Source organism: Petromyzon marinus, unplaced genomic scaffold (assembly GCF_048934315.1).
Source record: "Petromyzon marinus isolate PM22_M1 ecotype Great Lakes invasive population unplaced genomic scaffold, UKy_Petmar_22M1.pri1.0 PM_G_Scaffold_311, whole genome shotgun sequence".
Classification (NCBI taxonomy): Eukaryota; Metazoa; Chordata; class Hyperoartia; order Petromyzontiformes; family Petromyzontidae; genus Petromyzon; species Petromyzon marinus.
The window spans coordinates 42521-64702 of record NW_027422886.1 but is presented as its reverse complement, the minus strand read 5'-3'; the positions used below and the strand labels follow the sequence as shown (position 1 = coordinate 64702).

The 22182-nt window shown below is 53.3% G+C and overlaps 2 protein-coding genes across 3 annotated transcripts in view; both read left to right on the top strand.

Annotated features, from left to right (window-relative positions):
• The first annotated feature begins 488 nt into the window (after positions 1–488).
• The window catches only part of LOC142915453 (protein Wnt-7b-like), a 33256-nt gene continuing 11562 nt past the window's right edge, over positions 489–22182 (top strand). The window contains exons 1-2 of the mRNA XM_076061241.1: positions 489–604; positions 12816–13042. Coding sequence (XP_075917356.1) covers positions 12832–13042 — 211 coding nt within the window. The 5' untranslated portion in view covers positions 489–604; positions 12816–12831. The remainder of the gene's footprint in view (positions 605–12815; positions 13043–22182) is intronic.
• Positions 1136–5399, top strand: LOC142915454 (uncharacterized). 2 transcript variants are annotated; one of them, XM_076061242.1, is made up of 2 exons: positions 1136–1193; positions 1843–5399. In XM_076061242.1, exon 2 carries the CDS (start codon positions 2031–2033, stop codon positions 2769–2771), a length of 741 nt encoding a protein of 246 aa, XP_075917357.1. In that variant the 5' UTR covers positions 1136–1193; positions 1843–2030; the 3' UTR covers positions 2772–5399. The 2 variants fall into 2 exon arrangements, with proteins under 2 accessions (XP_075917357.1, XP_075917358.1); XM_076061243.1 differs by lacking the exon at positions 1136–1193 and adding an exon at positions 1203–1668.

Genomic DNA, 22182 nt, shown 5'->3' with positions numbered 1-22182 from the left:
GAGAGACACGTGGAGAGAGACACGTGGAGAGAGACACGTGGAGAGAGAGACACGTGGAGAGACACACGTGGAGAGAGACACGTGGAGTGAGACACAGGGATGTTTGTACTTCAGGTGTACCGCACACACTGTACGCACTGTAAGTGCACGTCACAAACTGTACGTACCGCAAGCACAGTGCACACTGTACGTGTTGTTGCGACTGCACTGTACACGCCGTGCTTGCTGCAGACAGCGATCCCAGCGAAGCGAAAGTGGACGAGCGAGACCACGCCCACGGGGCGGTCCGACCACGTCCATAGGTGGCAGAGACCACGCCCATGGGGGGCTCCGACCACGCCCATAGGTGGCAGAGAACACGCCCACGGGGCGCTCCGACCACGCCCATAGGTGGCAGAGACCACGCCCATGGGAACAGCGCCAACGCCCACGGAGACAGAGACCATGCCCACGGGGGGGGGGGGGCAGAGACCACGCCCACAGGAAACACGATCACGTAGCAATTTGGCTGCGTTCCAACCCGCTCTGAAAAATTCAGGGATTTTATATCGTTTAATAATACCAACAACAACAAAACTACAACAACAACAAGTTTATCCCGCAGGTGAGGTCTCTGGAGAGCAGGAGAGAAGTCTCGTGGCTGGGTGAGATGGTGGTGGGGCAGAGTGGTTAGATTATTGAGTTCAGATGATGAGAAAGTTACAAGTGCTGAATTATTTGTGTGTTTAAAACCACGTGTGAGCAAACTACGGAGACCCAGGGCAGGGGGCTAATTGGCAAAAGTTGAGTGGCTTGGCTTGAGTGAGATGGCGGGTGGGTGGGTGAATTAACCTGTGGATGATTGAGACGCTGGGTGGGTGAATCAACGTGTGGTTGAGTGGATGATTGAGACGCTGGGTGGGTGATTGAGACGCTGGGTGGGTGAATCACTTTGAGTGGTCGCGTGAAGATGGATGAGCGCTGAGTCGCTGGGTGGTGGACCGAGCAAAGATGACGAATTTGAGAGCCACGAGGTGTCAGGGGGAGGGGCTTCAGGGGGAGGGGGGTCAGGGGGAGGCGGTTCAGGGGGAGGGGGGTTTAGGGGGAGGGGGGGTTTAGGGGGAGGGGGCTTCAGGGGGAGGGGCTTCAGGGGTCTTCCGGGGGCTTCTGGGCGCTGTTGATTGGGCCCGAGGTCTCCATCTTGCTGCTGCGAGGTGTGTGGTGTGTGTGGGGTGTGTGGTGTGTGTGTGGTGTGTGTGGTGTGTGTAGTGTGTGTGGTGTGTGTGTGGTGTGTGTGTGGTGTGTGCCCAGGCATGGTGTGTGTGTGGTGTGTGTGTGTGGTGTGTGTGTGGTGTGTGTGGTGTGTGTGGTGCGTGTGTGTGGTGTGTGTGGTGTGTGTGGTGTGTGTGTGGTGTGGTGTGTGTGTGGTGTGTGTGTGTGTGGTGTGTGTGTGGTGTGTGTGTTGTGTGTGTGGTGTGTGTGGTGTGTGTGGTGTGTGTGTGGTGTGTGTGGTGTGTGTGGTGTGTGTGTGGTGTGTGTGGTGTGTGTGTGGTGTGTGTGTGGTGTGGTGTGTGTGGTGTGTATGTGGTGTGTGTGGTGTATTCGTATTTTGCTCGTTGACCCAGGAAAGCCTCACAACCAAGACTTTTTTTTGTCAGGACAGGGTCCTTCCAGGTTTTTTTACAGCAGGTAGGGGATGACGTCGCCGATGCTGCTGCGTGTAACCCCGTTGAGTGATTTAATACGGGAGGTGCCAGAGTCAGGAATCGAACCCAGGCCTCCGCTTGTTTGGGCACGAGAGTGTCACCGCCGTGTGTCGCGACGTAACTTCTACGTCCGCGCGTGTGCGGCGCTCACCCCCAGGTGCGAGCGAGGGGCCCCGATGGCGGACGTGGACCTGATCTTCATCAGCCAGCCGCACTGCTCCGCCCTGTGCCGCCTCCTCAACCAGCTGCGCGTGCCGGGGCCGAGCGCCGCCGCCTTCGAAGACTTCCTGACCCCGCTCTACACGGGGCACCTGCGGGCGCCGCCCGCTCGCTTTCCGCGCCGCGATGGGGTACGCGCGCCGCCTGGAAGTGCGGTTCGTGACGGACGGCGAAGACGACGACGACGACGACGACGACGGCGGCGGCCCGCGCGAGCCGGCGGTTCTACGGCCCTGCGGGAACCGCTCGGACGACGGGAGAGCTCCGGCGACGGCGGCGGCGCCGGGGGCGCCCGGCGCGAGGGGAAGGCGGCGGCGCGACGGGCGCGTTTGCCGGGCGTCGGTGGCGGAGCAGGCGAGGCTCGGGCAGGAGAGGTACGACAGGAGGAACGCCGTCGGCCTGGCGGGCGGTCGCGCGGAGCCTCCCGCGGAGCCGCCGCTGAAGAAGGGGGCGGGAGCGAGCGCGACAGGCCGCCGGCACCGGCGGCGGGCGCTCCCCGACGCCGCGTCGGTCGAGCAGCGGAGGCCGGACGAAAGCGACGTTTTCGCCGGCGACGGCGGCGGCGGCGGCGACGACGCCGCCACGGAGGGGTGCGTCGGAGCGACGGTGCCGAGGGACGGAGGCGGAGCGGGGCGTCGCGGCCACGCGGCTGGCCCCGGCGGATGCGACTTCGCCCGTGGCGACGCGGGAGGCGGAAGCGGCGGAGGTCTCGACGCGGGGAGAGCCGGCCGAGGCAGAGGCGGGGGTGGCTTCGACTGGGGTGGCGTCGACTGGGACTGTACAAGCGGAGGCGTCGACGACGATGTGGAGATCGCCGCAGCGGGGCCGGTTGCGGAGACTGCGGCGATTGTTCGGGAGGTCGCATAGGCGGTGACGGTGTCACGGTGGTGGTGGTGACGGTGTCACGGTGGTGGTGGTGACGGTGTCACGGTGGTGGTGGTGACGGTGTCACGGTGGTGGTGGTGACGGTGTCACGGTGGTGGTGGTGACGGTGTCACGGTGGTGGTGGTGACGGTGTCACGGTGGTGGTGGTGACGGTGTCACGGTGGTGGTGGTGACGGTGTCACGGTGGTGGTGGTGACGGTGTCACGGTGGTGGTGGTGACGGTGTCACGGTGGTGGTGGTGACGGTGTCACGGTGGTGGTGGTGACGGTGTCACGGTGGTGGTGGTGACGGTGTCACGGTGGTGGTGGTGACGGTGTCACGGTGGTGGTGGTGACGGTGTCACGGTGGTGGTGGTGACAGTGTCACGGTGGTGGTGGTGGTGGTGACGGTGTCATGGTGGTGGTGACGGTGTCACGGTGGTGGTGACGGTGTCACGGTGGTGGTGGTGGCGGTGGCATCGCCGGCCTGGAAGCCACCTCGGATGAGACTGCACCGCCCAATTGGGCACGCCTCTGCATCGACCCGATCGAGAAAACCGGGAAATCCGCGATGAGTCTCGTCGCCACAAACGACGGCCACCACCGTTACCCATTACTCCGAAGCCGAATTTTGCCGCTTCGCCGACATCGTTGCCGGAATCGCCACGACTGCCACCACCACCACCAGCAGCAGCACCGACGGTGTCACCGTCACCGGTGGCGGAAGCAACACCGCCTCCGGCATCGCTGCGCCACCGTGCGATGGCTTTCGACGACAGGCGCACCTCCGACGGCGTCCACGTGCGTGACCGATCCAGCTGCGACGACCTGCCCGCGGTCATGGTGGAGGTGCAGCTGCCGGACTGGATCCAGCAGGGCCTGACATCGCTCCGCCGCCACCGTCACCTGCACCACGGTCCATCGGCAAACTTTCCCGACGTCTGCGGACGTGACGGTGGAGGTGACGGTGGTAGTGAGGTTGCGGCCACGAGCTCTCTGTAGCTTTGTGCGGATGTGCTGACGTGTGGCTATTGGCTGATGTCCGTTACCGCTACCGGGCAGCGCCATCACTACCGACAGAACCATCGCTACCACCACTATCGCCGACACCACCACCACTATCACGACGGCCATCTCCACGGCCACCACAGTCACCGACGACACCACCACGACTACCACCACTGACGCTGATCACCACTGCCATCGTCTCAACATCCCCCACTCATTGCCATAATCCAACAAAAGAGGGTTTTTGGGTTAGATCGTGTAAATATATAAATGTTGTGTCGTTAAACCCGCCACCACCCGACACAACCAACTAGTAAGGGTTGTCACGTAAACTGAACGTGGCCAATTCGTCACTAGTACAGCACGAGTGTATAGTGTAGTGTATATAGTAGTGTATAGTGTAGTGTACTAGTACAGCACACCGATTGTGTGTTGGAGAGCCAAGCCACAAATGACACATTTATATATTTACGCGATCTAACCCAAACGCCTCTAATATGGATGATATTGGTCGCGAAAGCCTACGTGTTAAACTAATTGCCATAAGTAGCACCACCACCACCACCACCGCCGTCGTCGTCGCCATCACCGCTCACCACAACCAGGGCCGGATTAAGATTGTGTAGGCGCCTGGGCTACAGGTACTGTGAGGCCCCCGGTAAAATTTTCAAAAGGAAAACAAAGTAAAAAAAAAAGATTATTTTTTTACAAGGCTGACGACAAACAAAATTCAGCATTCACAAACGAAACAACTTTTAACTTAACCTCTGGAAGGCCCTCCAGCTGGCGGAGGCCCCTGGGCTGCGGCCCCTAAAGCCCCCCGTGCCTTAATCCGGCCCTGACCGCGAGCGTGACTTGCCACTATCACCGCGGTGGGTGGTGGGGGGGGGGGCGGCCAGGCCCGCGTCCTCCGTGTTGCAAGCCGCTGCCTTTGAACCCACCCCGTGCCGTGGTTTAGAGAAGCGGCTTGGGTGGGCGGGTGGGTTAGGCGTGTCCCGTGATACGGACGACGATGCCGAGAGCTACCTGCTCGGCAAGACGACTTGTGACGTCGTCTGGGAAATCGTCTTGCGGTCCGCCGTGGTGCCGTGTTGCGTTCATTGTAAAAACACACGCTCTTTTTGTTGTACTTTGTGTGTGTTATATACGTATATATAGATACGTCCCTTTGTTTCCCGCATTTTTGCAGGAAGGACCAACCTTGTATTTTTGTGGAAAAGCGAAGTGGGGGGGGGGGGGTCTGTGTTTTTTTTCTCTCGAAACTACTCCGCAAAGTTAACTTCCCACGCGCATCATGGAACGACGATCCGGAGAATACGGCGGTGCGAAAAAAAAAAGAGATTTATATTTGCCGGAAATGCATTTTTTTTTTCCAGTAAAAATTACCACGAATACATTTCAGTTGTAAACGGTAAAGGGGGGGCACTCGGTTACATTGCAAGTTTGGGTTGACGTTTTCCCCGCACAGCCCCCCCCCACCTCGGTCGAGTTGCATCGCTGCGTAGCCGCTGCCGCAGGGAGCTTGGACACCCTTCTGGTTTCTTTGGGGGTCGTCGTTTCCCCTGCGAAGATTTTGACCGAGAAATGTTTTGAAATGCGTTGCGTTGGGGTTTTTTTGTGTGTGTGTGGGGTGGGGGGTTTTGGGGGGTGGGGGGAGACATGGGTGGGTGGGAAAAAAAAATCTGCCGATATCCCAACGGCGGGAGTTTGTGTTGCGTTTAAAACAACCCGCGTGTTTGTGAACGTTGAATTAAAACGGGTTTGTCCGTTGTTTAATGCGTCACCCCCGAGTGTGTTTGCGTCACTTAACGCGTCCTGCGGATTGTAATGGGGCGCTGTTACCGCCACCCCGTATATTTTCTAAGCGATAGTATGGGGGGATACGTCAAATAACCGAAAGTTCGATTCCCAACACCTGGTCCTGGGCCGACCCAGCGTGAAATGAGCGGCATGTGAAAACATCGCTAGCGCCGGGGAGACAAAGGCGGCCGGCCGTGGTGCGGCTGGCCACCCACCCCCTCGTGTGCCGTGTCAGCCTTCGCAAGTCGCTTCCTCAGCACTTGCCCCAACAGTCTGGAAAAGCCGGAGGAGCCGCAGAAAAATCCACGCGACCACGGGGAGAGAGAGAAGCAGTCTCCAAAATATACAGCAGCAGCACCTGCAGGTATTGTCAGGGTGGGGATCGAATCCACGACCTCCTGTAGACCAGGCGAGGTAGTCAACATCTAGTCACTGTGATGATGATGAGAGACCCTGACTCATACAGCAGCAGGCATCGTCAGGGTGGGGATAGAACCCACGACCACCTGTATACCAGGCGAGGTAGTCAACATCTCTTAGCCACTGTGATGATGGTGATGAGAGACCCTGACTCATACAGCAGCAGGTATCGTCAGGGTTTTGGATGGAATCCACGACCTGTAGACCAGGCGAGGGAGTGAACATCGGGCCACCCTCTTCTCAACACCTTACAACGACCCATCCCAACAACCAACATCCACCCCAGCGCTACCCACAAGGCACGTTCCCTCCTGTGGCTGCACTCCATCGTTTTATCTCAGCAGAGGGCCGTCATCCCTTCTAGTGAGGCGTTCTGCCCAAGCTCACACACTCCTCCTGTGAGTCAACGTGATGTCTATAACGCGCGCAAGTCCAAGCGTCCACCTTCCTTTGGTTACATTTCCCTTGTCACTGTGCAGTTTTTATTCTGCTCTGTATGTCATCAGCAGACAACATGCACTGGTGAAAACACGTTCTTTAAAAAAAAAACTATTTAGTACCCACAAACAAACTAAAGACGAAAGCAGTGCAAGAAATACCGCACGCATTTCACCGTTTTAGATTTGTATGTTTGTTTTTTGAGAAGCATTTTTTATATTCTTCGTTCTTTCGGTAAAGTCACCACCACGTAGAAGGTAAACAATAAAATAATACAAATATAAAACAATACAATTCTCACGACGTTTCGACTGCAACACAAGCAATCATCATCAGGTGTGAAAACAACAGCAATAAAATTTGGAAAAAAGTGGCGTTTTATTTTTTGAGAAGCATTTTTTCTACTTTGGAAAGCAAAGTAAAAGCTAGCGAGGGGAGAAAATGAAGTCTGATTTTGTCTGCATACTGGGTCCCTGGACAGTGCATTTGCAGTGATTTCAGGCGTGTGATTTACTGCCTAATGGAACGTCTCAACAAGGAACTCGATGTGATGTTTAAAGTCTCAACATTGAGTCCAATAGGGCTGCGCCTTACAGCTCCTTCCTGTCCAGGTTGGTCACGGGCTACGTTCACGAGAGAGGCACAGCACAAACAACAGGAGAGCGGTGCCCGGCGGAGCAGCGATCGGTCGATCGCCTGTGAGGCTGCAAACGGGGAAATGCCAACTCGCATCCTACCCCACGCGTACGTTAGTGAAACGGAACGGTCGCGTTCACATCGCGTTCAGCGCACCGTGCAAATTTTCTCGAGAGGGAAATGTGAAGGCGAGGTTATTAAAACATGAGAATGCGTTGCAAGACTGTAGCGACTCAAATAAGGTATTGAAAAGTGTTGACAAAACCTTGATATATTGTCCATCAGCAGTGTAGACAACGTTTGAATATTCTTTGTATATTAAAGAAAAAAACTTGCTCTACTATCTTGTGTGAGCTGCGGGACTATAGATCTGAATAAATACAATCTAAGTCAATTTGCTAAAGTAAGCAATATTAAATTCATTACATGTGTGAACAGCCTGATACAGAGTAGGGAGCTGAATATTTCATGAAGATAAAGACAAATGTGATGTCTTTTCAACATCATGCATACTCTTTGGTTCTATTCGGTAAAGTCACGTAGGTAAATAATAAAACAACAAAATATTGTTGTTTTACCGAATAGAACCAAAGAGCATGGATCCTTGCAGTCACGAAAGCTTTAAATCTAGAACATCATGCATGTTCAAAGTGCCCAAGCCATCGCCTTAATTAACTGAGTGGTTAATTGCTTTAGCGGGTGGCGCGTGAGTATTTAAATGATTTAGCCCAGCCACGTGTCTCCACTTATCATCTTAATTAACTGAGTGGTTAATTGCTTTAGCGGGTGGCGCGTGAGTATTTAAATGGTTTAGCCCAGCCATGTGTCTCCACTTATCACCTTAATTAACTGAGTGGTTAATTGCTTTAGCGGGTGGCGCGTGAGTATTTAAATGGTTTAGCCCAGCCACGTGTCTCCACTTATCACCTTAAGTAACTGAGTGGTTAATTGCTTTAGCCAGGTATGATGTTTATATAAAATGTCCTCTTGAAATCACGCGATACACCCCCCCCCCCCCCCCCCCCCATTATTTTGGCCAAGTGTAAGAAATACAATTTTAGACTTAAAACTTTCGTGACTGCAGGGATTCATATTCTTGGTGTTGCGATCGAAACGTCGTAGTTTACTTGATTTTCTTGGAACCTTTATACGTGACTTTACCGAATGACCCATTGGTGGTGCTACAAACCGAGCGACTTAAACCTGTTAACAAAGTTATATCAGCACGTACGCGCTGATGGTGATGAGCGCTGCTCACCTGGCGCAGGTGAGCATTGGGGGGTGAGGGTGTGTTGGTGCGTGAGTGTTGGTGCGTGAGTGTTGGTGCGTGAGTGTTGGTGTGTGTACGTGTGATGGTGTGTGTTGGTGTGTGTACGTGTGATGGTGTGTGTTGGTGTGTGTACGTGTGATGGTGTGTATGTGAGTGTTGGTGTGTGTTGGTGCGTGCGTGAGTGTTGGTGTGTGTGTACGTGTGTGTGAGTGTTGGTGTGTGTACGTGTGATGGTGTGTGTTGGTGCGTGTGCGAGTGTTGGTGTGTGTTGGTGTGTGTACGTGTGATGGTGTGTGAGTGTTGGTGTGTGTTGGTGTGTGTGTACGTGTGATGCTGTGTGTTGGTGTGTGTGCGTGAGTGTTGGTGTGTGTTGGTGTGTGTTGGTGTGTGTGTACGTGTGATGGTGTGTGTTGGTGCGTGCGTGAGTGTTGGTGTGTGCGTGAGTGTTGGTGTGTCTTGGTGTGTGTGTGTACGTGTGATGGTGAGTGTTGGTGTGTGTGTACGTGTGATGGTGTGTGTTGGTGCGTGTGTGAGTGTTGGTGTGTGTACGTGTGATGGTGTGTGTTGGTGCGTGTGTGAGTGTTGGTGTGTGTGAGTGTTGGTGTGTGTGAGTGTTGGTGTGTGTGTGTACGTGTGATGGTGTGTGTTGGTGTGTGTGTACGTGTGATGGTGTGTGTTGGTGCGTGTGTGAGTGTTGGTGTGTGTTGGTGCGTGTGTGAGTGTTGGTGTGTGTTGGTGTGTGTGTGAGTGTTGGTGTGTGTTGGTGCGTGCGTGAGTGTTGGTGTGTGTTGGTGTGTGTGTACGTGTATACGTGTGATGGTGTGTGTTGGTGTGTGTTGGTGCGTATGTGAGTGTTGGTGTGTGTTGGTGCGTGAGTGTTGGTGAGTGTTGGTGTGTGTGTACGTGTGATGGTGTGTGTTGGTGTGTGTGTGAGTGTTGGTGTGTGTTCGTGAGTGTTTGTGTGTGTTGGTGTGTGTGTGAGTGTTGGTGTTTGTTGGTGTGTGTGTGAGTGTTGGTGTGTGTTTGTGAGTGTTGGTGTGTGTTGGTGTGTGTGTGTGAGTGTTGGGTGTGTTGGTGTGTGTATGTGTGTGTTGGTGTGTGTTGGTGTGTGTGAGTGTTGGTGTGTGTTGGTGAGTGTTGGTGTGTGTTGGTGTGTGTGTGTGAGTGTTGGTGTGTGTTGGTGTGTGTACGTGTGATGGTGAGTGTTGGTGTGTGTTGGTGTGTGCGTGAGTGTTGGTGTACGTGTGATATCAGCAGCCCGAATGCGGATCACTTCGGTCGAGAGTGGCGACAATCAGCGAGTCATGCGGAGACTGCGCTAGGAGGATGAGGAGGCGACAGAAGAGCGACCTGTCTCTCTCTCTCCACCGAGGGACGAAAACTCTTTGAGCAGCGCCGAGCCGCGTGACCCCCGACCCGGCACCCATCAGCAGCAGCAGCACCTTGGCAGCAGAGACGACGACTCGCACCGCGGCGGAGTCATCAGCAGCAGCGAGCATCTCAAGACATTTCGGAGACGCTCAACTCGTATCAGCAGTCGACCCCCCCCTCCTCCCCCGTGCATCGGACGGCGCCATTCACGCGCGCGTCCGCCACTGGGCACCACCGCACCGCCTCCTCCTGCTCACTGTTGCGCTCTTCTACTTTGGCGTAGGGTAAAGAGCGCCGCTCGCTTTCGTTTTGTAAGGCGGGCTGGTCGTGCGGCGTCGTGACGGGGGCCTGCGGTGAATTTGGTCGGTTTAGTTTAGTTTAAAGCTTTCGTGACTGCGGTGATTCATATTCTTGGTTCTTTTGGTAAAGTCACGTTGAAGGGAAACAATAAAATAATAAAATATATATGAAACAATAATTCTCACGACGTTTCAACTGTAACACAAACAGTCTTCATCAGGTACCTTCAACGTGACTTTACCGAAAGAACCAAGAATATTTATAGTTTCGTTTAGTTAGTTTATTTATTTTGGTATAGCCCTGTGAGCCATTTGGCTCTTGAATCGGGTGCAACCACAACACAAAAAAACTAAAACACGAACAAGAAAATAATCTTAAAGTGACTCTGCGTGACTTTGTGCAAAACAGAAAATCCATGAAAAAAAGCAGCAAAATATTCCTGAAAAAAAGCATCGTACACCAACGCTGTGCGCAAAAAAATCCCAGTGGGATGCAAGTCAAACAACAACAACAGCCACAAGAAAACTTAGATTAAGGCCATCATGAATCGTAACGCGTCGGTGTGAAGATCGCCAATGGGAGACTGTAAGCGGGAAAGTCTGCAAATACGCTGCTGTGTGGCTGGGTGGTCACATTTAACGCATGTCGGAACTCCGGCGCGCGTGTGTACGTGTATATAAATATAGATAGACACTAACACCTATGCGTAAGCAACGTTTAAAATTAATAATATTAAAACCACGTGTCAATCCAATGCTGACGTGATAGACCCGAGCACGCCGTCTCAGTATACATCTGAGTTGTTTAACCATACTTCACCACGCTGGTCAGTGCCGGTTGGTAACGGGTCTGGTAGAATTCGTCACTGGTGTTAGCCGTGGTTGGGAATCAAACTTGGTAGGCATATCTTGTGTGCATATATACACATACAAACACGCATACCATGTATGTGTGTGTGTTTATATAAAACAAGTGGGGAGCCATCGTGTCGTGGTTAGCGAGTGTGTGTAGGTGAGTGTCTGTGTGTGTGTCTCTAGAGGAGGAGTTGGAGACGCTGCTGCTGAGACTGGACCGTGCCACTAAGAGATGGGGCCTTACCATCAGCCCCACCAAAACTAAGCACCTGCCTGGGTATTTTGTACCATCGGACACTCCACCCCCACAACTCCCAATCGGTGATGGGGCAGTTGTGGAGAGAGTGGAGAGTTTCCCATACCGGGGCAGTGTGCTTATGACCGGCTCCGGTTTAACAGCAGAGGTCTCACTCTGAATCAGTCGAGTGGCATCTTTTCATCGGTTGCGTAACGCTGTGTGGAAGCTACCTGGTCTGTCGCTCCGCACTAAGCTTCAGGTCTTCTCGGCCACGGTCATTCCCTCCCTTCTCTACGCTTGTGAAACGTGGACCCCCCTAATGGAACATCTTCCCTGGTTAGAAACATTTAGGCTAGCCTGCCTATGATCCATCCTGGGTTTAACCAGGCTGGATTCTGTGAGGTGCTCACAAATCTTTGAAAGATCTGGGCAAGGTCCCATCGGTGAGCACCTCCGGCAGGCAAGGCTGCGTTGGCTGGGTCATGTAGCCCGCATGCCGAAACAGCTTTTGTTCGGCCGGATCGAGGGGGCTAAACGGGCGCGGCACGGGCTAGAGAAGAGATGGAGTGATGTGGTACAGGAGGACGTGTAGCTGAGTGGACTTGCCAATGACTGGTACCAGCAGTGTCAAGATCGGCCTCTGTGGAGGAGGCTCATGAAGGACGCTACTGGGCAGTTGGAGGTAGTCGCCCTCCAAACACAACGGACGGCGGAGGAGCGACGCTCACAACAACGAGCGGAGCGCCGGGTGGCTAAAGCACAGCAGGTTGGCACAGTAGGGGGCACAGGTGGTGCATCAGTAGGTCATCTCAGTCATCTCAGTCAGTCGACCCATGGCACTTGGGTCTGCCCCATGACCTCCTGCCCGCGGGCGTTCGACACTTCACGTGGCCTCAAGGTGCACATGGCCTGGCACAAGCGTCGTGGTGACGTCACCGCCACTTAGTGGCGAATGGCGGTTGTTGTTGTTGTTGTTGTGTGTCTCTGTGTGTGTCTGTGTGTGTGTGTAGGTGAGTGTCTGTGTGTGTGTCTCTGTGTGTGTCTGTGTGTGTGTGTAGGTGAGTGTCTGTGTGTGCATCTCTGTGTGCATGCAGTGGGGAGTGGTAGTGTAGCGGTTAGCGCGCTACGCTACGAACCTGGCGACCCGGGTTCGATTCCCGCTCAAGGCCAACACCAGTGACGATTATCTGAACCGGTCCTGGGCCTCCCCTAGGTCGACTCAGCCTCAAATGAGTACCTGGTGCGGTGTGTAAACATCGCCACTGGGGAGACAAAGGCGGTCAGGCGTGGTGCCGGCCACCCACCCCCCTTGTGTACCGTTCCGGCCTTCATAGGTGCTCGCTAACAGCACTTGCCCTACAGTTTGTTAAGGCTACACGGGAGATCTTTGTCTTTATAAAATAGAAGCGTTAGTGGTGTGACTACGAGACGGTGGTGGTCCTTAATAAATAACGAGCCATGATGCAGCCCTTGTAGAGCCACCGTGTGCATCTTCGGAGCTGCGGGCTGCCAACGTCTGCTCTAGAGGACAGTCCAGAACACTCTCTGGCGATCCAGCAATGGCAGGGCTGCACTCTGTACGCTTCGTGTACGAACGACAAACGTAACGGACGAATAAATAATGTCAAGAATGTACCACGAAACATCACGCCGCGTGTCTGTCCGTCCATGCGTCCACGCCTGTGCGTCCGTCTGCCTGCCCGATTGCCGCAGGGCACTTTCCACGGTCATGGCACTGGGCTCAAACATCATCTGCAGCAAGATTCCGGGACTGGCGCCACGTCAGCGGGCACTGTGCCAGAGCCGACCGGACGCGATCATCGTGATCGGCGAGGGCGTGCAGCTGGGAATCGGCGAGTGCCAGCACCAGTTTCGATTTAGCCACTGGAATTGCTCGGCGCTGGGTAAGAAGACGATGTTCGGCCGGGAGCTCAACAATGGTAAGCGCCCCAACTCAGCTTCAGTTCGGCAGAGGAGTTGACCCACGGTGTGCGGTCGCCTGCGCGCCTGTGCGTCGTGTTGCGCGCGCGCGTGTACCGCACGCACGGCGCGTTCTATCGACGATCAGCAGACGCACGAGAGGGGTCTTCTTCCCCCCTCCGAGCGAGTTGTGGGGGTTGTCCTTGTTGTTGTCGTTTGACCATTGTTATTGTTTTGTTGATATTATTGTTGTTCGCTTATTTACACAGGGAATGCCTCACTGAGTCTCGTGATTTTTTTTCTTTAAGAGGATCCTTCCGAGTGTTCGTAATAGTGGGGGGACGGGGGGGGGGGGGCGGTGATTGCAATGCGAAATCCAAGTTTAGGAAATTGCGGGTATTTTTTAAATTCCGATTTGGTAAATCTTGCCGCATCATGACGCCGGTACACAATGGCTGACACTTTTTGCCAATGCCGTCACGGCATCATTAATTCCCACCGTAAAGCAGCCGGCGCACAGTGAGGTTCTAATTTTTTTACACCCGCAGCGTTAATCAGGGCGGCCGCTGTGATCAAGACGAGGGAGCGTGCGGGTGACAACTGAGGCGGCTTTGTTCCCGCTGTCGTCATCGCGCTCCTGGATACGCCCAGACACGTTGTAATTGCATCCCGAGTCTTAAAGGAAAATGTTGAGCCAAACAAATAATGCACACACGATGAGTAGTCGGTGTGCGAGGTGAAGATGTTGATGTCTTGGTTGATGGGTAGGCGGTTGTCGTTGGCAAGAAAACGTCATAGTTATTTGTTATTTTTTATCATCATTTTCTTTGAACCTATCTACGTGACTTTACCGAACGACCCAAGAATATGAATTCCTTCAGTCACGAAAGCTTTAAGTTAAGAGTCGGCAGCATTGTTTCAAGACGAGCAAACTCTGGAGCGGTTTCGACATTCGGTGTCTCGTCAGCAGGGTCAGGGGCTTACTTCACTCAATGCTGGTGAACTGGCGATCTTGCAGGCATGGTGGACCCTCCCTCCCTTGACGATATGCCGCCCCAATTCGACTTTAAATTGTACAAAACATAACTCACCTTGTATAATAATCAGCTGTTCTCTTGTAGTTGTGCACTCAGGATGCTTGGCTGATACGAGTTGAAGTTATTATTATTATTCAGAAGAATCGAACGCTTTACATCACGGATTTTGCCATGCTTCATCCCCTCGTCGCAACACGACACGTTTATCAATATGATCTTTCCAAATTAAGTCGTTGCATGCTGCATGCACTTGATGATTGTTAAACACGTTCCACTTGGCATAAACAGCCTTGATTCACTTCAGATATAGTTATTGTGTGTATGCACGTAGATGTCTCGCGAGTGTGTGTGCAGATGCGGGAGCCACCGATGCACCTAGCCTGGCACGGGCGCTGCGGCAACGTCACCACCACTCAGTGGCGAATGAGGGCTCGTTTTATTGTACCACCGATGCAATGTAAGCGGCGTGTCTGTTACGAGGGAGATTGCTGTACAATGGACAGAGCCGTCTTCCAGAAGACGATGCAGAATCAGAACCTTCATACCGGAGGAATCCGATGAGCTATAAAGCTCCTGCTCACAGATGTCCAGTCGGGGGGTAATGTCAGAACGTTACAACAGCCGAAAGACCCAAAGAGTAGCAAACTAAAACACGATTGGAGTGCAAAGTATTGGAAAATTACGGAAATCACTTGAAAAAATATGCAAAAAAAACAAAACTTTTTTGTTAAATCTCATCAGGGAAATCCCGCTGACCTATCAGCTTCTTTATTTCAGAAGCAACCTGGCCACAAACGATAGCTCAACTAAGTGGCATATCGTGTGGAAATGTATAGCTGCAAAGTTTCTGGTAGGAAACGTAGTGGACTAGAAGCCCAACCGGGATTAATTCACAGTAGGCAGGGGATTGTGTATGTCTGTGGATGTCTGTCCACGTGGGAGGGGTGGGGCTGGGTGGGGAGGGGAGGGTGGGGAGGGGCTGTGTGGGGAGGGTGGGGCTGGGTGGGGGGTGGGAGGGGTGGGCCTGGGTGGGGTGGGGTGGGGCTGGGTGGGGAGGGGCTGGGTGGGGAGGGTGGGGCTGGGTGGGGGATGGGAGGGGTGGGGCTGGGTGGGGTGGGGCTGGGTGGAGAGGGGCTGGTCACCCCATGGTGCCCTTATATGGACTGGAACCCCAACCGGGATTAATTCACAGGAGGCAGGGGATTCATTGTGTATGTCTGTGGCTGTCTGTCCACGTGGGAGGGGTGGTGGCTGGGTGGAGAGGCGAGGGTAGGGAGGGGCTGGGTGGGGAGGGGCTGGGTGGGGAGGGTGGGGCTGGGTAGGGGGTGGGAGGGGTGGGGCTGGGTGGGGAGGGGCTGGTCACCCCGTGGTGCCCTTATAAAACTACTCACGCCGGCTTGTGCCCGCCCTCACAGTCGGGCATATTTGCGGAATACACCACGCCGCCGTTGACCCTGGCCATTGACTGAGCAACCCATCGTTCCTACCAGCTCCCTCCGCAAGAATGTGTTAACCTCAATAATGGAAGTGAATGTTGATTCTAAATGTGGAGGTAAAAACCGGAGGACCCGGAGGAAAAAATCCACACGATCTTTGAAGGGCTGATGGTATCTTGTCCTCTGGGTTGGTTTTGTATCGTATCGCTATGTGGAACCGTCTTCCGGAAGATTATTCATACGCGTCTTCGAGAAGACCAATATTCTCCGGATTATAGGACGCATCCCCCAACGTTTTACTTTCAAATACAAGTGAGTAGATTTCGTGTAATAATTCGGAGAGAGAAAAAAAATAACATTACGACAATTATGGTAATCACGCACAAGACCCATCAGTGCGCTTAGGTGTGGCTGTCTAATTAGACGCCCTTGTGAAAACCAAGTAATATCCTTATGCAAGAATGGCATCATGCGAATGCATATGAGATGTATATATACTGTATCTCTCTCTCTCTCAATACTGTGCATGTGTCGTGTCCTGGCCGTCCTTCCATGCAGGCCTGTCCACGAGATTGACTTTAACGAAAGAACCAATGAGTAAAGAACTGTGCCCTCGAAATCTCCTCCCAGTTTGCAGCGTCGCAACATCGTTCAAGAAGAGCGCTCCCTGTGCAACTTAATTTGCTTGAAGTCTTCCCCCGGCTTCTTGCGGCACCTTCAAAGTCTCCCCCCCCCCCCCCCCGATAGAAGGTGACCCCTAGGATCTTTATCCCCTCTACGAGCATTGTTATACCGGGTGGACGGCTCTCGAATAGCCTGGGGGTCGCCGAAGATCAGAGTGTTCCTCGCATTTACCTTAGATCCCGAGGCGAAAAATAATCTATCCGCGAGTCCTAGGGTCTCCCATACTGGGGAGTCATCACCACAGAGAAATGACGACATCGTCCATGTACAGGGATATTTTTGCTTGCTCCCTACACCCCGGCATGTACACACAATCCACACAATCCACTGATTTCCTCTGACCGCCTGGGCAAAGAGCTCCATACACAATATGAATAACACCGGTGACATAAGGACACCTCTGTCGCACACCTGACCCAATTGGTATCTCCTCAAAGAGGACTCCATTTATCAGCAGGCTGCCCGTGAGCTTATGGTAGAGTTGCCTTATCCAGCCGATCAATTGTTTCCCCACCCCCATTCGCCCCAGAACCGCAAACAAGCAATCATGTGAGATACTGTCAAAGGACTTCTCCTGGTCCAAACTGAGGAGCCCAAGGATCCGCCCCTCTCCACCGTGGTTTCCACAACCTCCTTCAACAGGACAAGGTTATCTGACATCCGCCTGCCCGGAGCCGCACACTTCTGGTCGGGTTGGATCCGACCACCTCCCTCACCACCTTCCCCAAACGTGCTGCGATGGTCTTGGCAGGATCTTATAATCAGAGTTCAGCAGGGTGATCGGGCGCCAGCTCCCAAGGTCACTGCACTCCCCTTTCCCCTTATCTATAAGGGTTATCACACCCCCCTTTTCATGGAATCTGGCACTGGGCCTTCCTCTAAGACTTCTCTGTACATCTGCAATATGTCGTACTTGATGGTATCCCAAAAGGTAATATAGAATTCTGCCGGTATCCCGTCTTCTCCTGCTGTTCTGTGACGACGTAACCCTCCTACCACCTCATCTAATTCTGCCATCTGGATCTGCCTGTTCATTTCCTCTAGAGCTTCGATGACCTTTTCTACTTCCCCCAGCAAGGAGGTCCGTGCTTCTGCCTCCGACGACCTGCTGCTGTAAAACTCCCTGAAGTAATCCCTAGCTGCCTCCACTATCTCCTCTGTGCAGGTGTGAGTCTGCCCAGGGGCTCACCAGTTCCCGGATAGTATTCTCTGCCTTCCTACATTTCTTAAAAAAGAACCGCGTACACCGCTCTCCCTCCTCCACTGCCTTCACTCGTGCCCTGAAACAAACGTCAAGAGCCCTGCCACCCGGCAAGGCTATCAAACAAAACAGGTCTGCAGGATCAACTCATAGTATTTCTATCATCACAGTGCGCACGAAACTCGGTCGGTCGATAGTGACCTCCTCCGGCACGTCCTCTTTGAAAGCCACCCGTACACAATTGTGCCTCCTGGCGTGTATCGGGGTGAATTTCACCCCCGGTCCTCTGCGCCACCATCCTCCACGCTCCTGGGGCCGTCCTGCCCTCACAGGTCCAGTACTCGCATGCACAGCATCGTTTTGGGCACCTTACGCCTACCGGCCAGCAGAGTTCGGCGTTTCCTCAGCCTTCCCTCCCAGGCTGGCTGACACTGCTTCCCTCCGCGGTGGCACCTCTCCTTTCCTTGCCCGCTGCCACCAGGCATCCTCCTCTGCTCGCCTCCTCCCGGTAGAGGTCGATGCCAGCACTTCGTCACTCTCCCCTCCGCCCGCCTCCGTCCTCCAGGCAGCCGCATCTCACCCTCATCCGTCTCTGCGGTAGTCACACCGGCTGTTCAGGCATCGGCGCATCCACACAACATCATGGATGCATGCCGGGTCCAAGCAAGAACATCTGCTGGACTACATAGTGACAGATCAGCGGATGCGAGCCCATGTCCTTGACACCAGGACCTACCGTGGAGCTGATCTGCCCTCTGACCATCGACTTGTGATCTGTAAGATGTGCCTGCCATTCTTCCACTCCAGAGGTGTGTGTGTACACTCTGGACCCCATTCCAACATAAGGTGGCCTGGTCTCAGTTTGCTGATGAAAGATGCAAGTGAGAATTTCATTATCGCTTGAGCCTGGGGTTGGTATCGTCCCCCATTCCTCCTGACGCCGAGGGTAAATGGGTGAGGATTAGGACTGTGACTCATACAGCTGCAATGGCTGCTTTGGGTACGTGGTCCAGGCCTCCCCAGAGACCCTGGTTGACAGAGGAGGTGTTCAGGATAGTTGAAAAAAAGCTACAGGCCCACTCTCATCGGCTACAGTATCCTACATCAGAGAATGAGGAGCCTTAGCTCAGAAGTTCGGAGAGCCGTGAGGTGCTGGGTGGTGGTTGCGGGTTGCTGAGGAGATGGAGTCTCCCTCAGTGGCCCACGATCACAAATCCCTATTTAACTCCATCAAAAAAGTAACCTGCAGCGCCACATCAATAACCATCATTAGGGGAAAAAATGGCGATCCAATCTCCGACCCCCAAGAACAGGTTTGCAGATTTGCTGAGCATTTCTGTGAGGTCCTGGGGGAAGGCAAATCCCTCAGCCAGGAAAACATAGCACAAAGTGGGGATGACCCTGTTGAGGCTGCGGTGCCTCAAATATTGGAATAAGAAGTCACTCCCTGTGAGTGGCATGCTAAGGTGCCATCTGTTGAGGAAGTACTGAAGGCGATCCAGAGTCTGAGACCAGGAAAGGCACTGGGCAGAGATGATCTCTCAAGCGAAATGCTGAGGGAGGGTGGCGTTTGTGCACAGACTGCCCGACATGACATCATAACAGCCTGGACCACTGGATGGGTTCCGTAGGATTGGAAGGATGCCCTGGTGGTACCCCTCTTTAAGAAGGGGGACCGCACATACTGTAACAACTACAGGGGCATCTCACTCCTCAGTGTGCCAGGAAAGGTCCTGGCAAGGATTATTCAACATCGCCTTGCCAGGCACGCTGAGGAGAGGCTTGCGGAGCCCCAGTGTGGTTTCAGGAAAGGACGGTCTTGCACGGATGCCATATTTTCTGTCTGTCTGCTACAGCAGAGGTGTAGGGAATTCCAACAAGACCTACATCTCTGCTTTATTGACCTGGTCAAGGCCTATGATACCATCAGTAGGCCTGGGCTCTGGGTTGTTCTTCGTGCTTTCGGAGTCCCTGACCCTCTGCTCACGATCATTAAGGACCTTCATGACAGTGAGCGGGCCCGGGTAAAACTACGTGGCCGGGAGTCATAGCCATTCCCTGTACACCCTGGGGTACGACAGGGATGTCCTCTGGCTCCCACATTATTTAATCTAAATGCCGATGATTTGGTAATTGCTGCTCATTCAGAGGAGGAGTTGGAGAAGCTGCTGCTGAAACTGGAGCATGCCACTTAGAGGTGGGCCCTTACCATCAGCCCCACCAAAACTAAGCACCTGCCTGGGTATTTTGTACCATCCGACACTCCAACCCCACAACTCCCAATTGGTGATGGGGCAGTTGTGGAGAGAGTGGAGAGTTTCCCATACCTGGGCAGTGTGCTTATAACCGGCTCCAGTTTAACAGCAGAGGTCTCACTCCGAATCAGTCGAGCGGCAATGTTTTTTCATCGGTTGCGTAACGCTGTGTGGAAGCCTCCTGGTCTGTCGCTCCGCACTAGGCTTCAGGTCTTCTCGGCCACAGTCATTCCCTCCCTTTTCTACGCTTGTGAAACGTGGACCCCCCTAATGGAACATCATCGCCGGTTAGAAACATTTAGGCTAGCCTGCCTACGATCCATCCTGGGTTTAACCAGACTGGATTGTGTGAGGAGCTCACAAATCCTTGAAAGATCTGGACAAGGTCCCATCGGTGAGCTACTCCGGCAATCAAGGCTGCGTTGGCTGGGTCATGTAGCCCGCTCACCCAGCCACCGCATGCCTAAACAGCTTTTGTTCGGCCAGATCGATGGGGCCAATCGGGCGCGGCACGGGCTAGAGAAGAGATGGAGTGATGTGGTACAGGAGGACGTGGAGCTGAGTGGACTTGCCGATGACCGGTATGAGCGGTGTCAAGATCGGCCTCTGTGGAGGAGGCTTGTGAAGGACGCTACTGGGCAGTTGGAGGCAGTCGCCCTCCAACAACAACGGAGGGCAGAGGAGCGACGCTCACAATAACGAGCAGAACTCTAAAGCACAGCAGGTTGGCACAGTAGGGGCCACAGGTGGTGCATCAGCCAGTCATCTCAGTCATCTCAGTCAGTCGACCCGTGGGACTTGGGTCTGCCCCATTACCTCCTGCCCGCGGGCGTTCGACACTTCACGTGGCCTCAAGGTGCACATGGCCTGGCAAACATCATGGTGACGTCACCGCCACTTAGTGGCGAATGGCGGTTGTTGTGTGTCTGTGTGTGTGTTGGTGTGTGTGTGTCTGTGTGTGTCTGTGTGTGTCTGTGTGTGTCTTCATAGGTGCTCACTAACAGCACTTGCCCCTACAGTCTGTTAAGGCTATATAGGGGGATATTTGTCTTTGTGTCTGTGTGTGTGTCCGGCAAAACAACCCCCTACCTCCTCGCAGTGCCGGACGGGCAACTCTGTCGTGGACAGTGCTGTGGGGGGAGGCCCAATTTCTGATTGAAATTAATATTAAAAATAATTCTGCCATTTTTAAAAATAATAACAATAATAATAATCGATAAATAAATATAACACCCTCAAACCCGCTACCTCCCACAAGCACCAAACATCTGGAGGTCGTAAAAGGCCATTAAATAATAAACTCCGTGGCAAAGGGAGGTAAACGACTATCTGCAAAATCTCCAGATTGCCAAAGGACAGTTCACAAACAGGGCAAACGGACATTATAACTGATATATTTTTTTGTATAGAAAAAGTTGAAGCTTGGCTATAAGAATAAGTCGACATTATAGACTGCAGTATTCCTTATATTATTTCTTATTGTATCTTTCTATCTACGTGACTTTACCAAGTCACGTAGATTGAGTTCCTGCAATCACGAAAACTTAAGTCCAAACTAAGCTATATCTCTGACCTCGAGAATAAAAAGCACGGATCCCTGGATGCAGACAGGGAGCAAAAAGTAATAAAACCCTTGAAATACCGGAGGAACATCTAATGACATTACAAATCTCGGTTAAACATAAACCAAATAATAATCACAAGAGATTCGACCTAGGGTGACTCAAAATAGATACAAGAAAATAGGTCAAACACACAAGACCAGATAATATATTCCATGAAATCAGAGCATCCCTGGCCACCTTTGTCTTCCAACAATTTGACACAAACACATGGTAGCCATAAAATACGTATGAAGGGAGAGTGCCTCCCCTCCCTAATAGGAGAAACCACGGAGAGAGGGGTTGGGAATGCAAACAAACAAAATGTGATGGTAAAACAGTCAAAGGTCGAAGGTCAAAAATGGGGGGGGGGGCAGCCAGGCCGCTGCTGCCACGGGAGGAGGACGGTGACACAGGGCATCTGTTTTTTTTCTCTCTCGCAAGAGACACGGAGAGAGGAGAGAGAATTTCACATTTAAGCTCGGCATTTAAGCTCGATAAGGGACAGCTCGGCGAGCGACAGGAGAGGGCGGCGAGCGGCAAGCTCCGGGGTGAGACTCTGCAATCAACCAGGGATGGAGAGACTTGCCGAGTAGCGATGTGTCACCGAGTACGAGTTTAGAGCTGACAGAAGAATAATGGGCAAGGGTGTCTGCCACCAGCGAACGAACTGCACACGCAATCGGGCATCGACAAGCAGCACGGGGCAGGAGGGAGTGCGTGCAACGCAGCTCCTCCAGCAGTGGAAGGAGCCTGCTGCTGTCAGCGGACCAGCGGCGAGCGTGATCGAGCATCTTCAAGGACAAGCAACGTGCCGACGCAGCTCCTCCAGCAGTGGAAAGAGCCTGTATCTGCCAGCAGACGGGCAGCTAAGCCGACTCCCCGAACAAGAAAAAGCAACGAAGCCGTTGTAAGACACGCCCACCCTCACACCCTCACCGCTCCG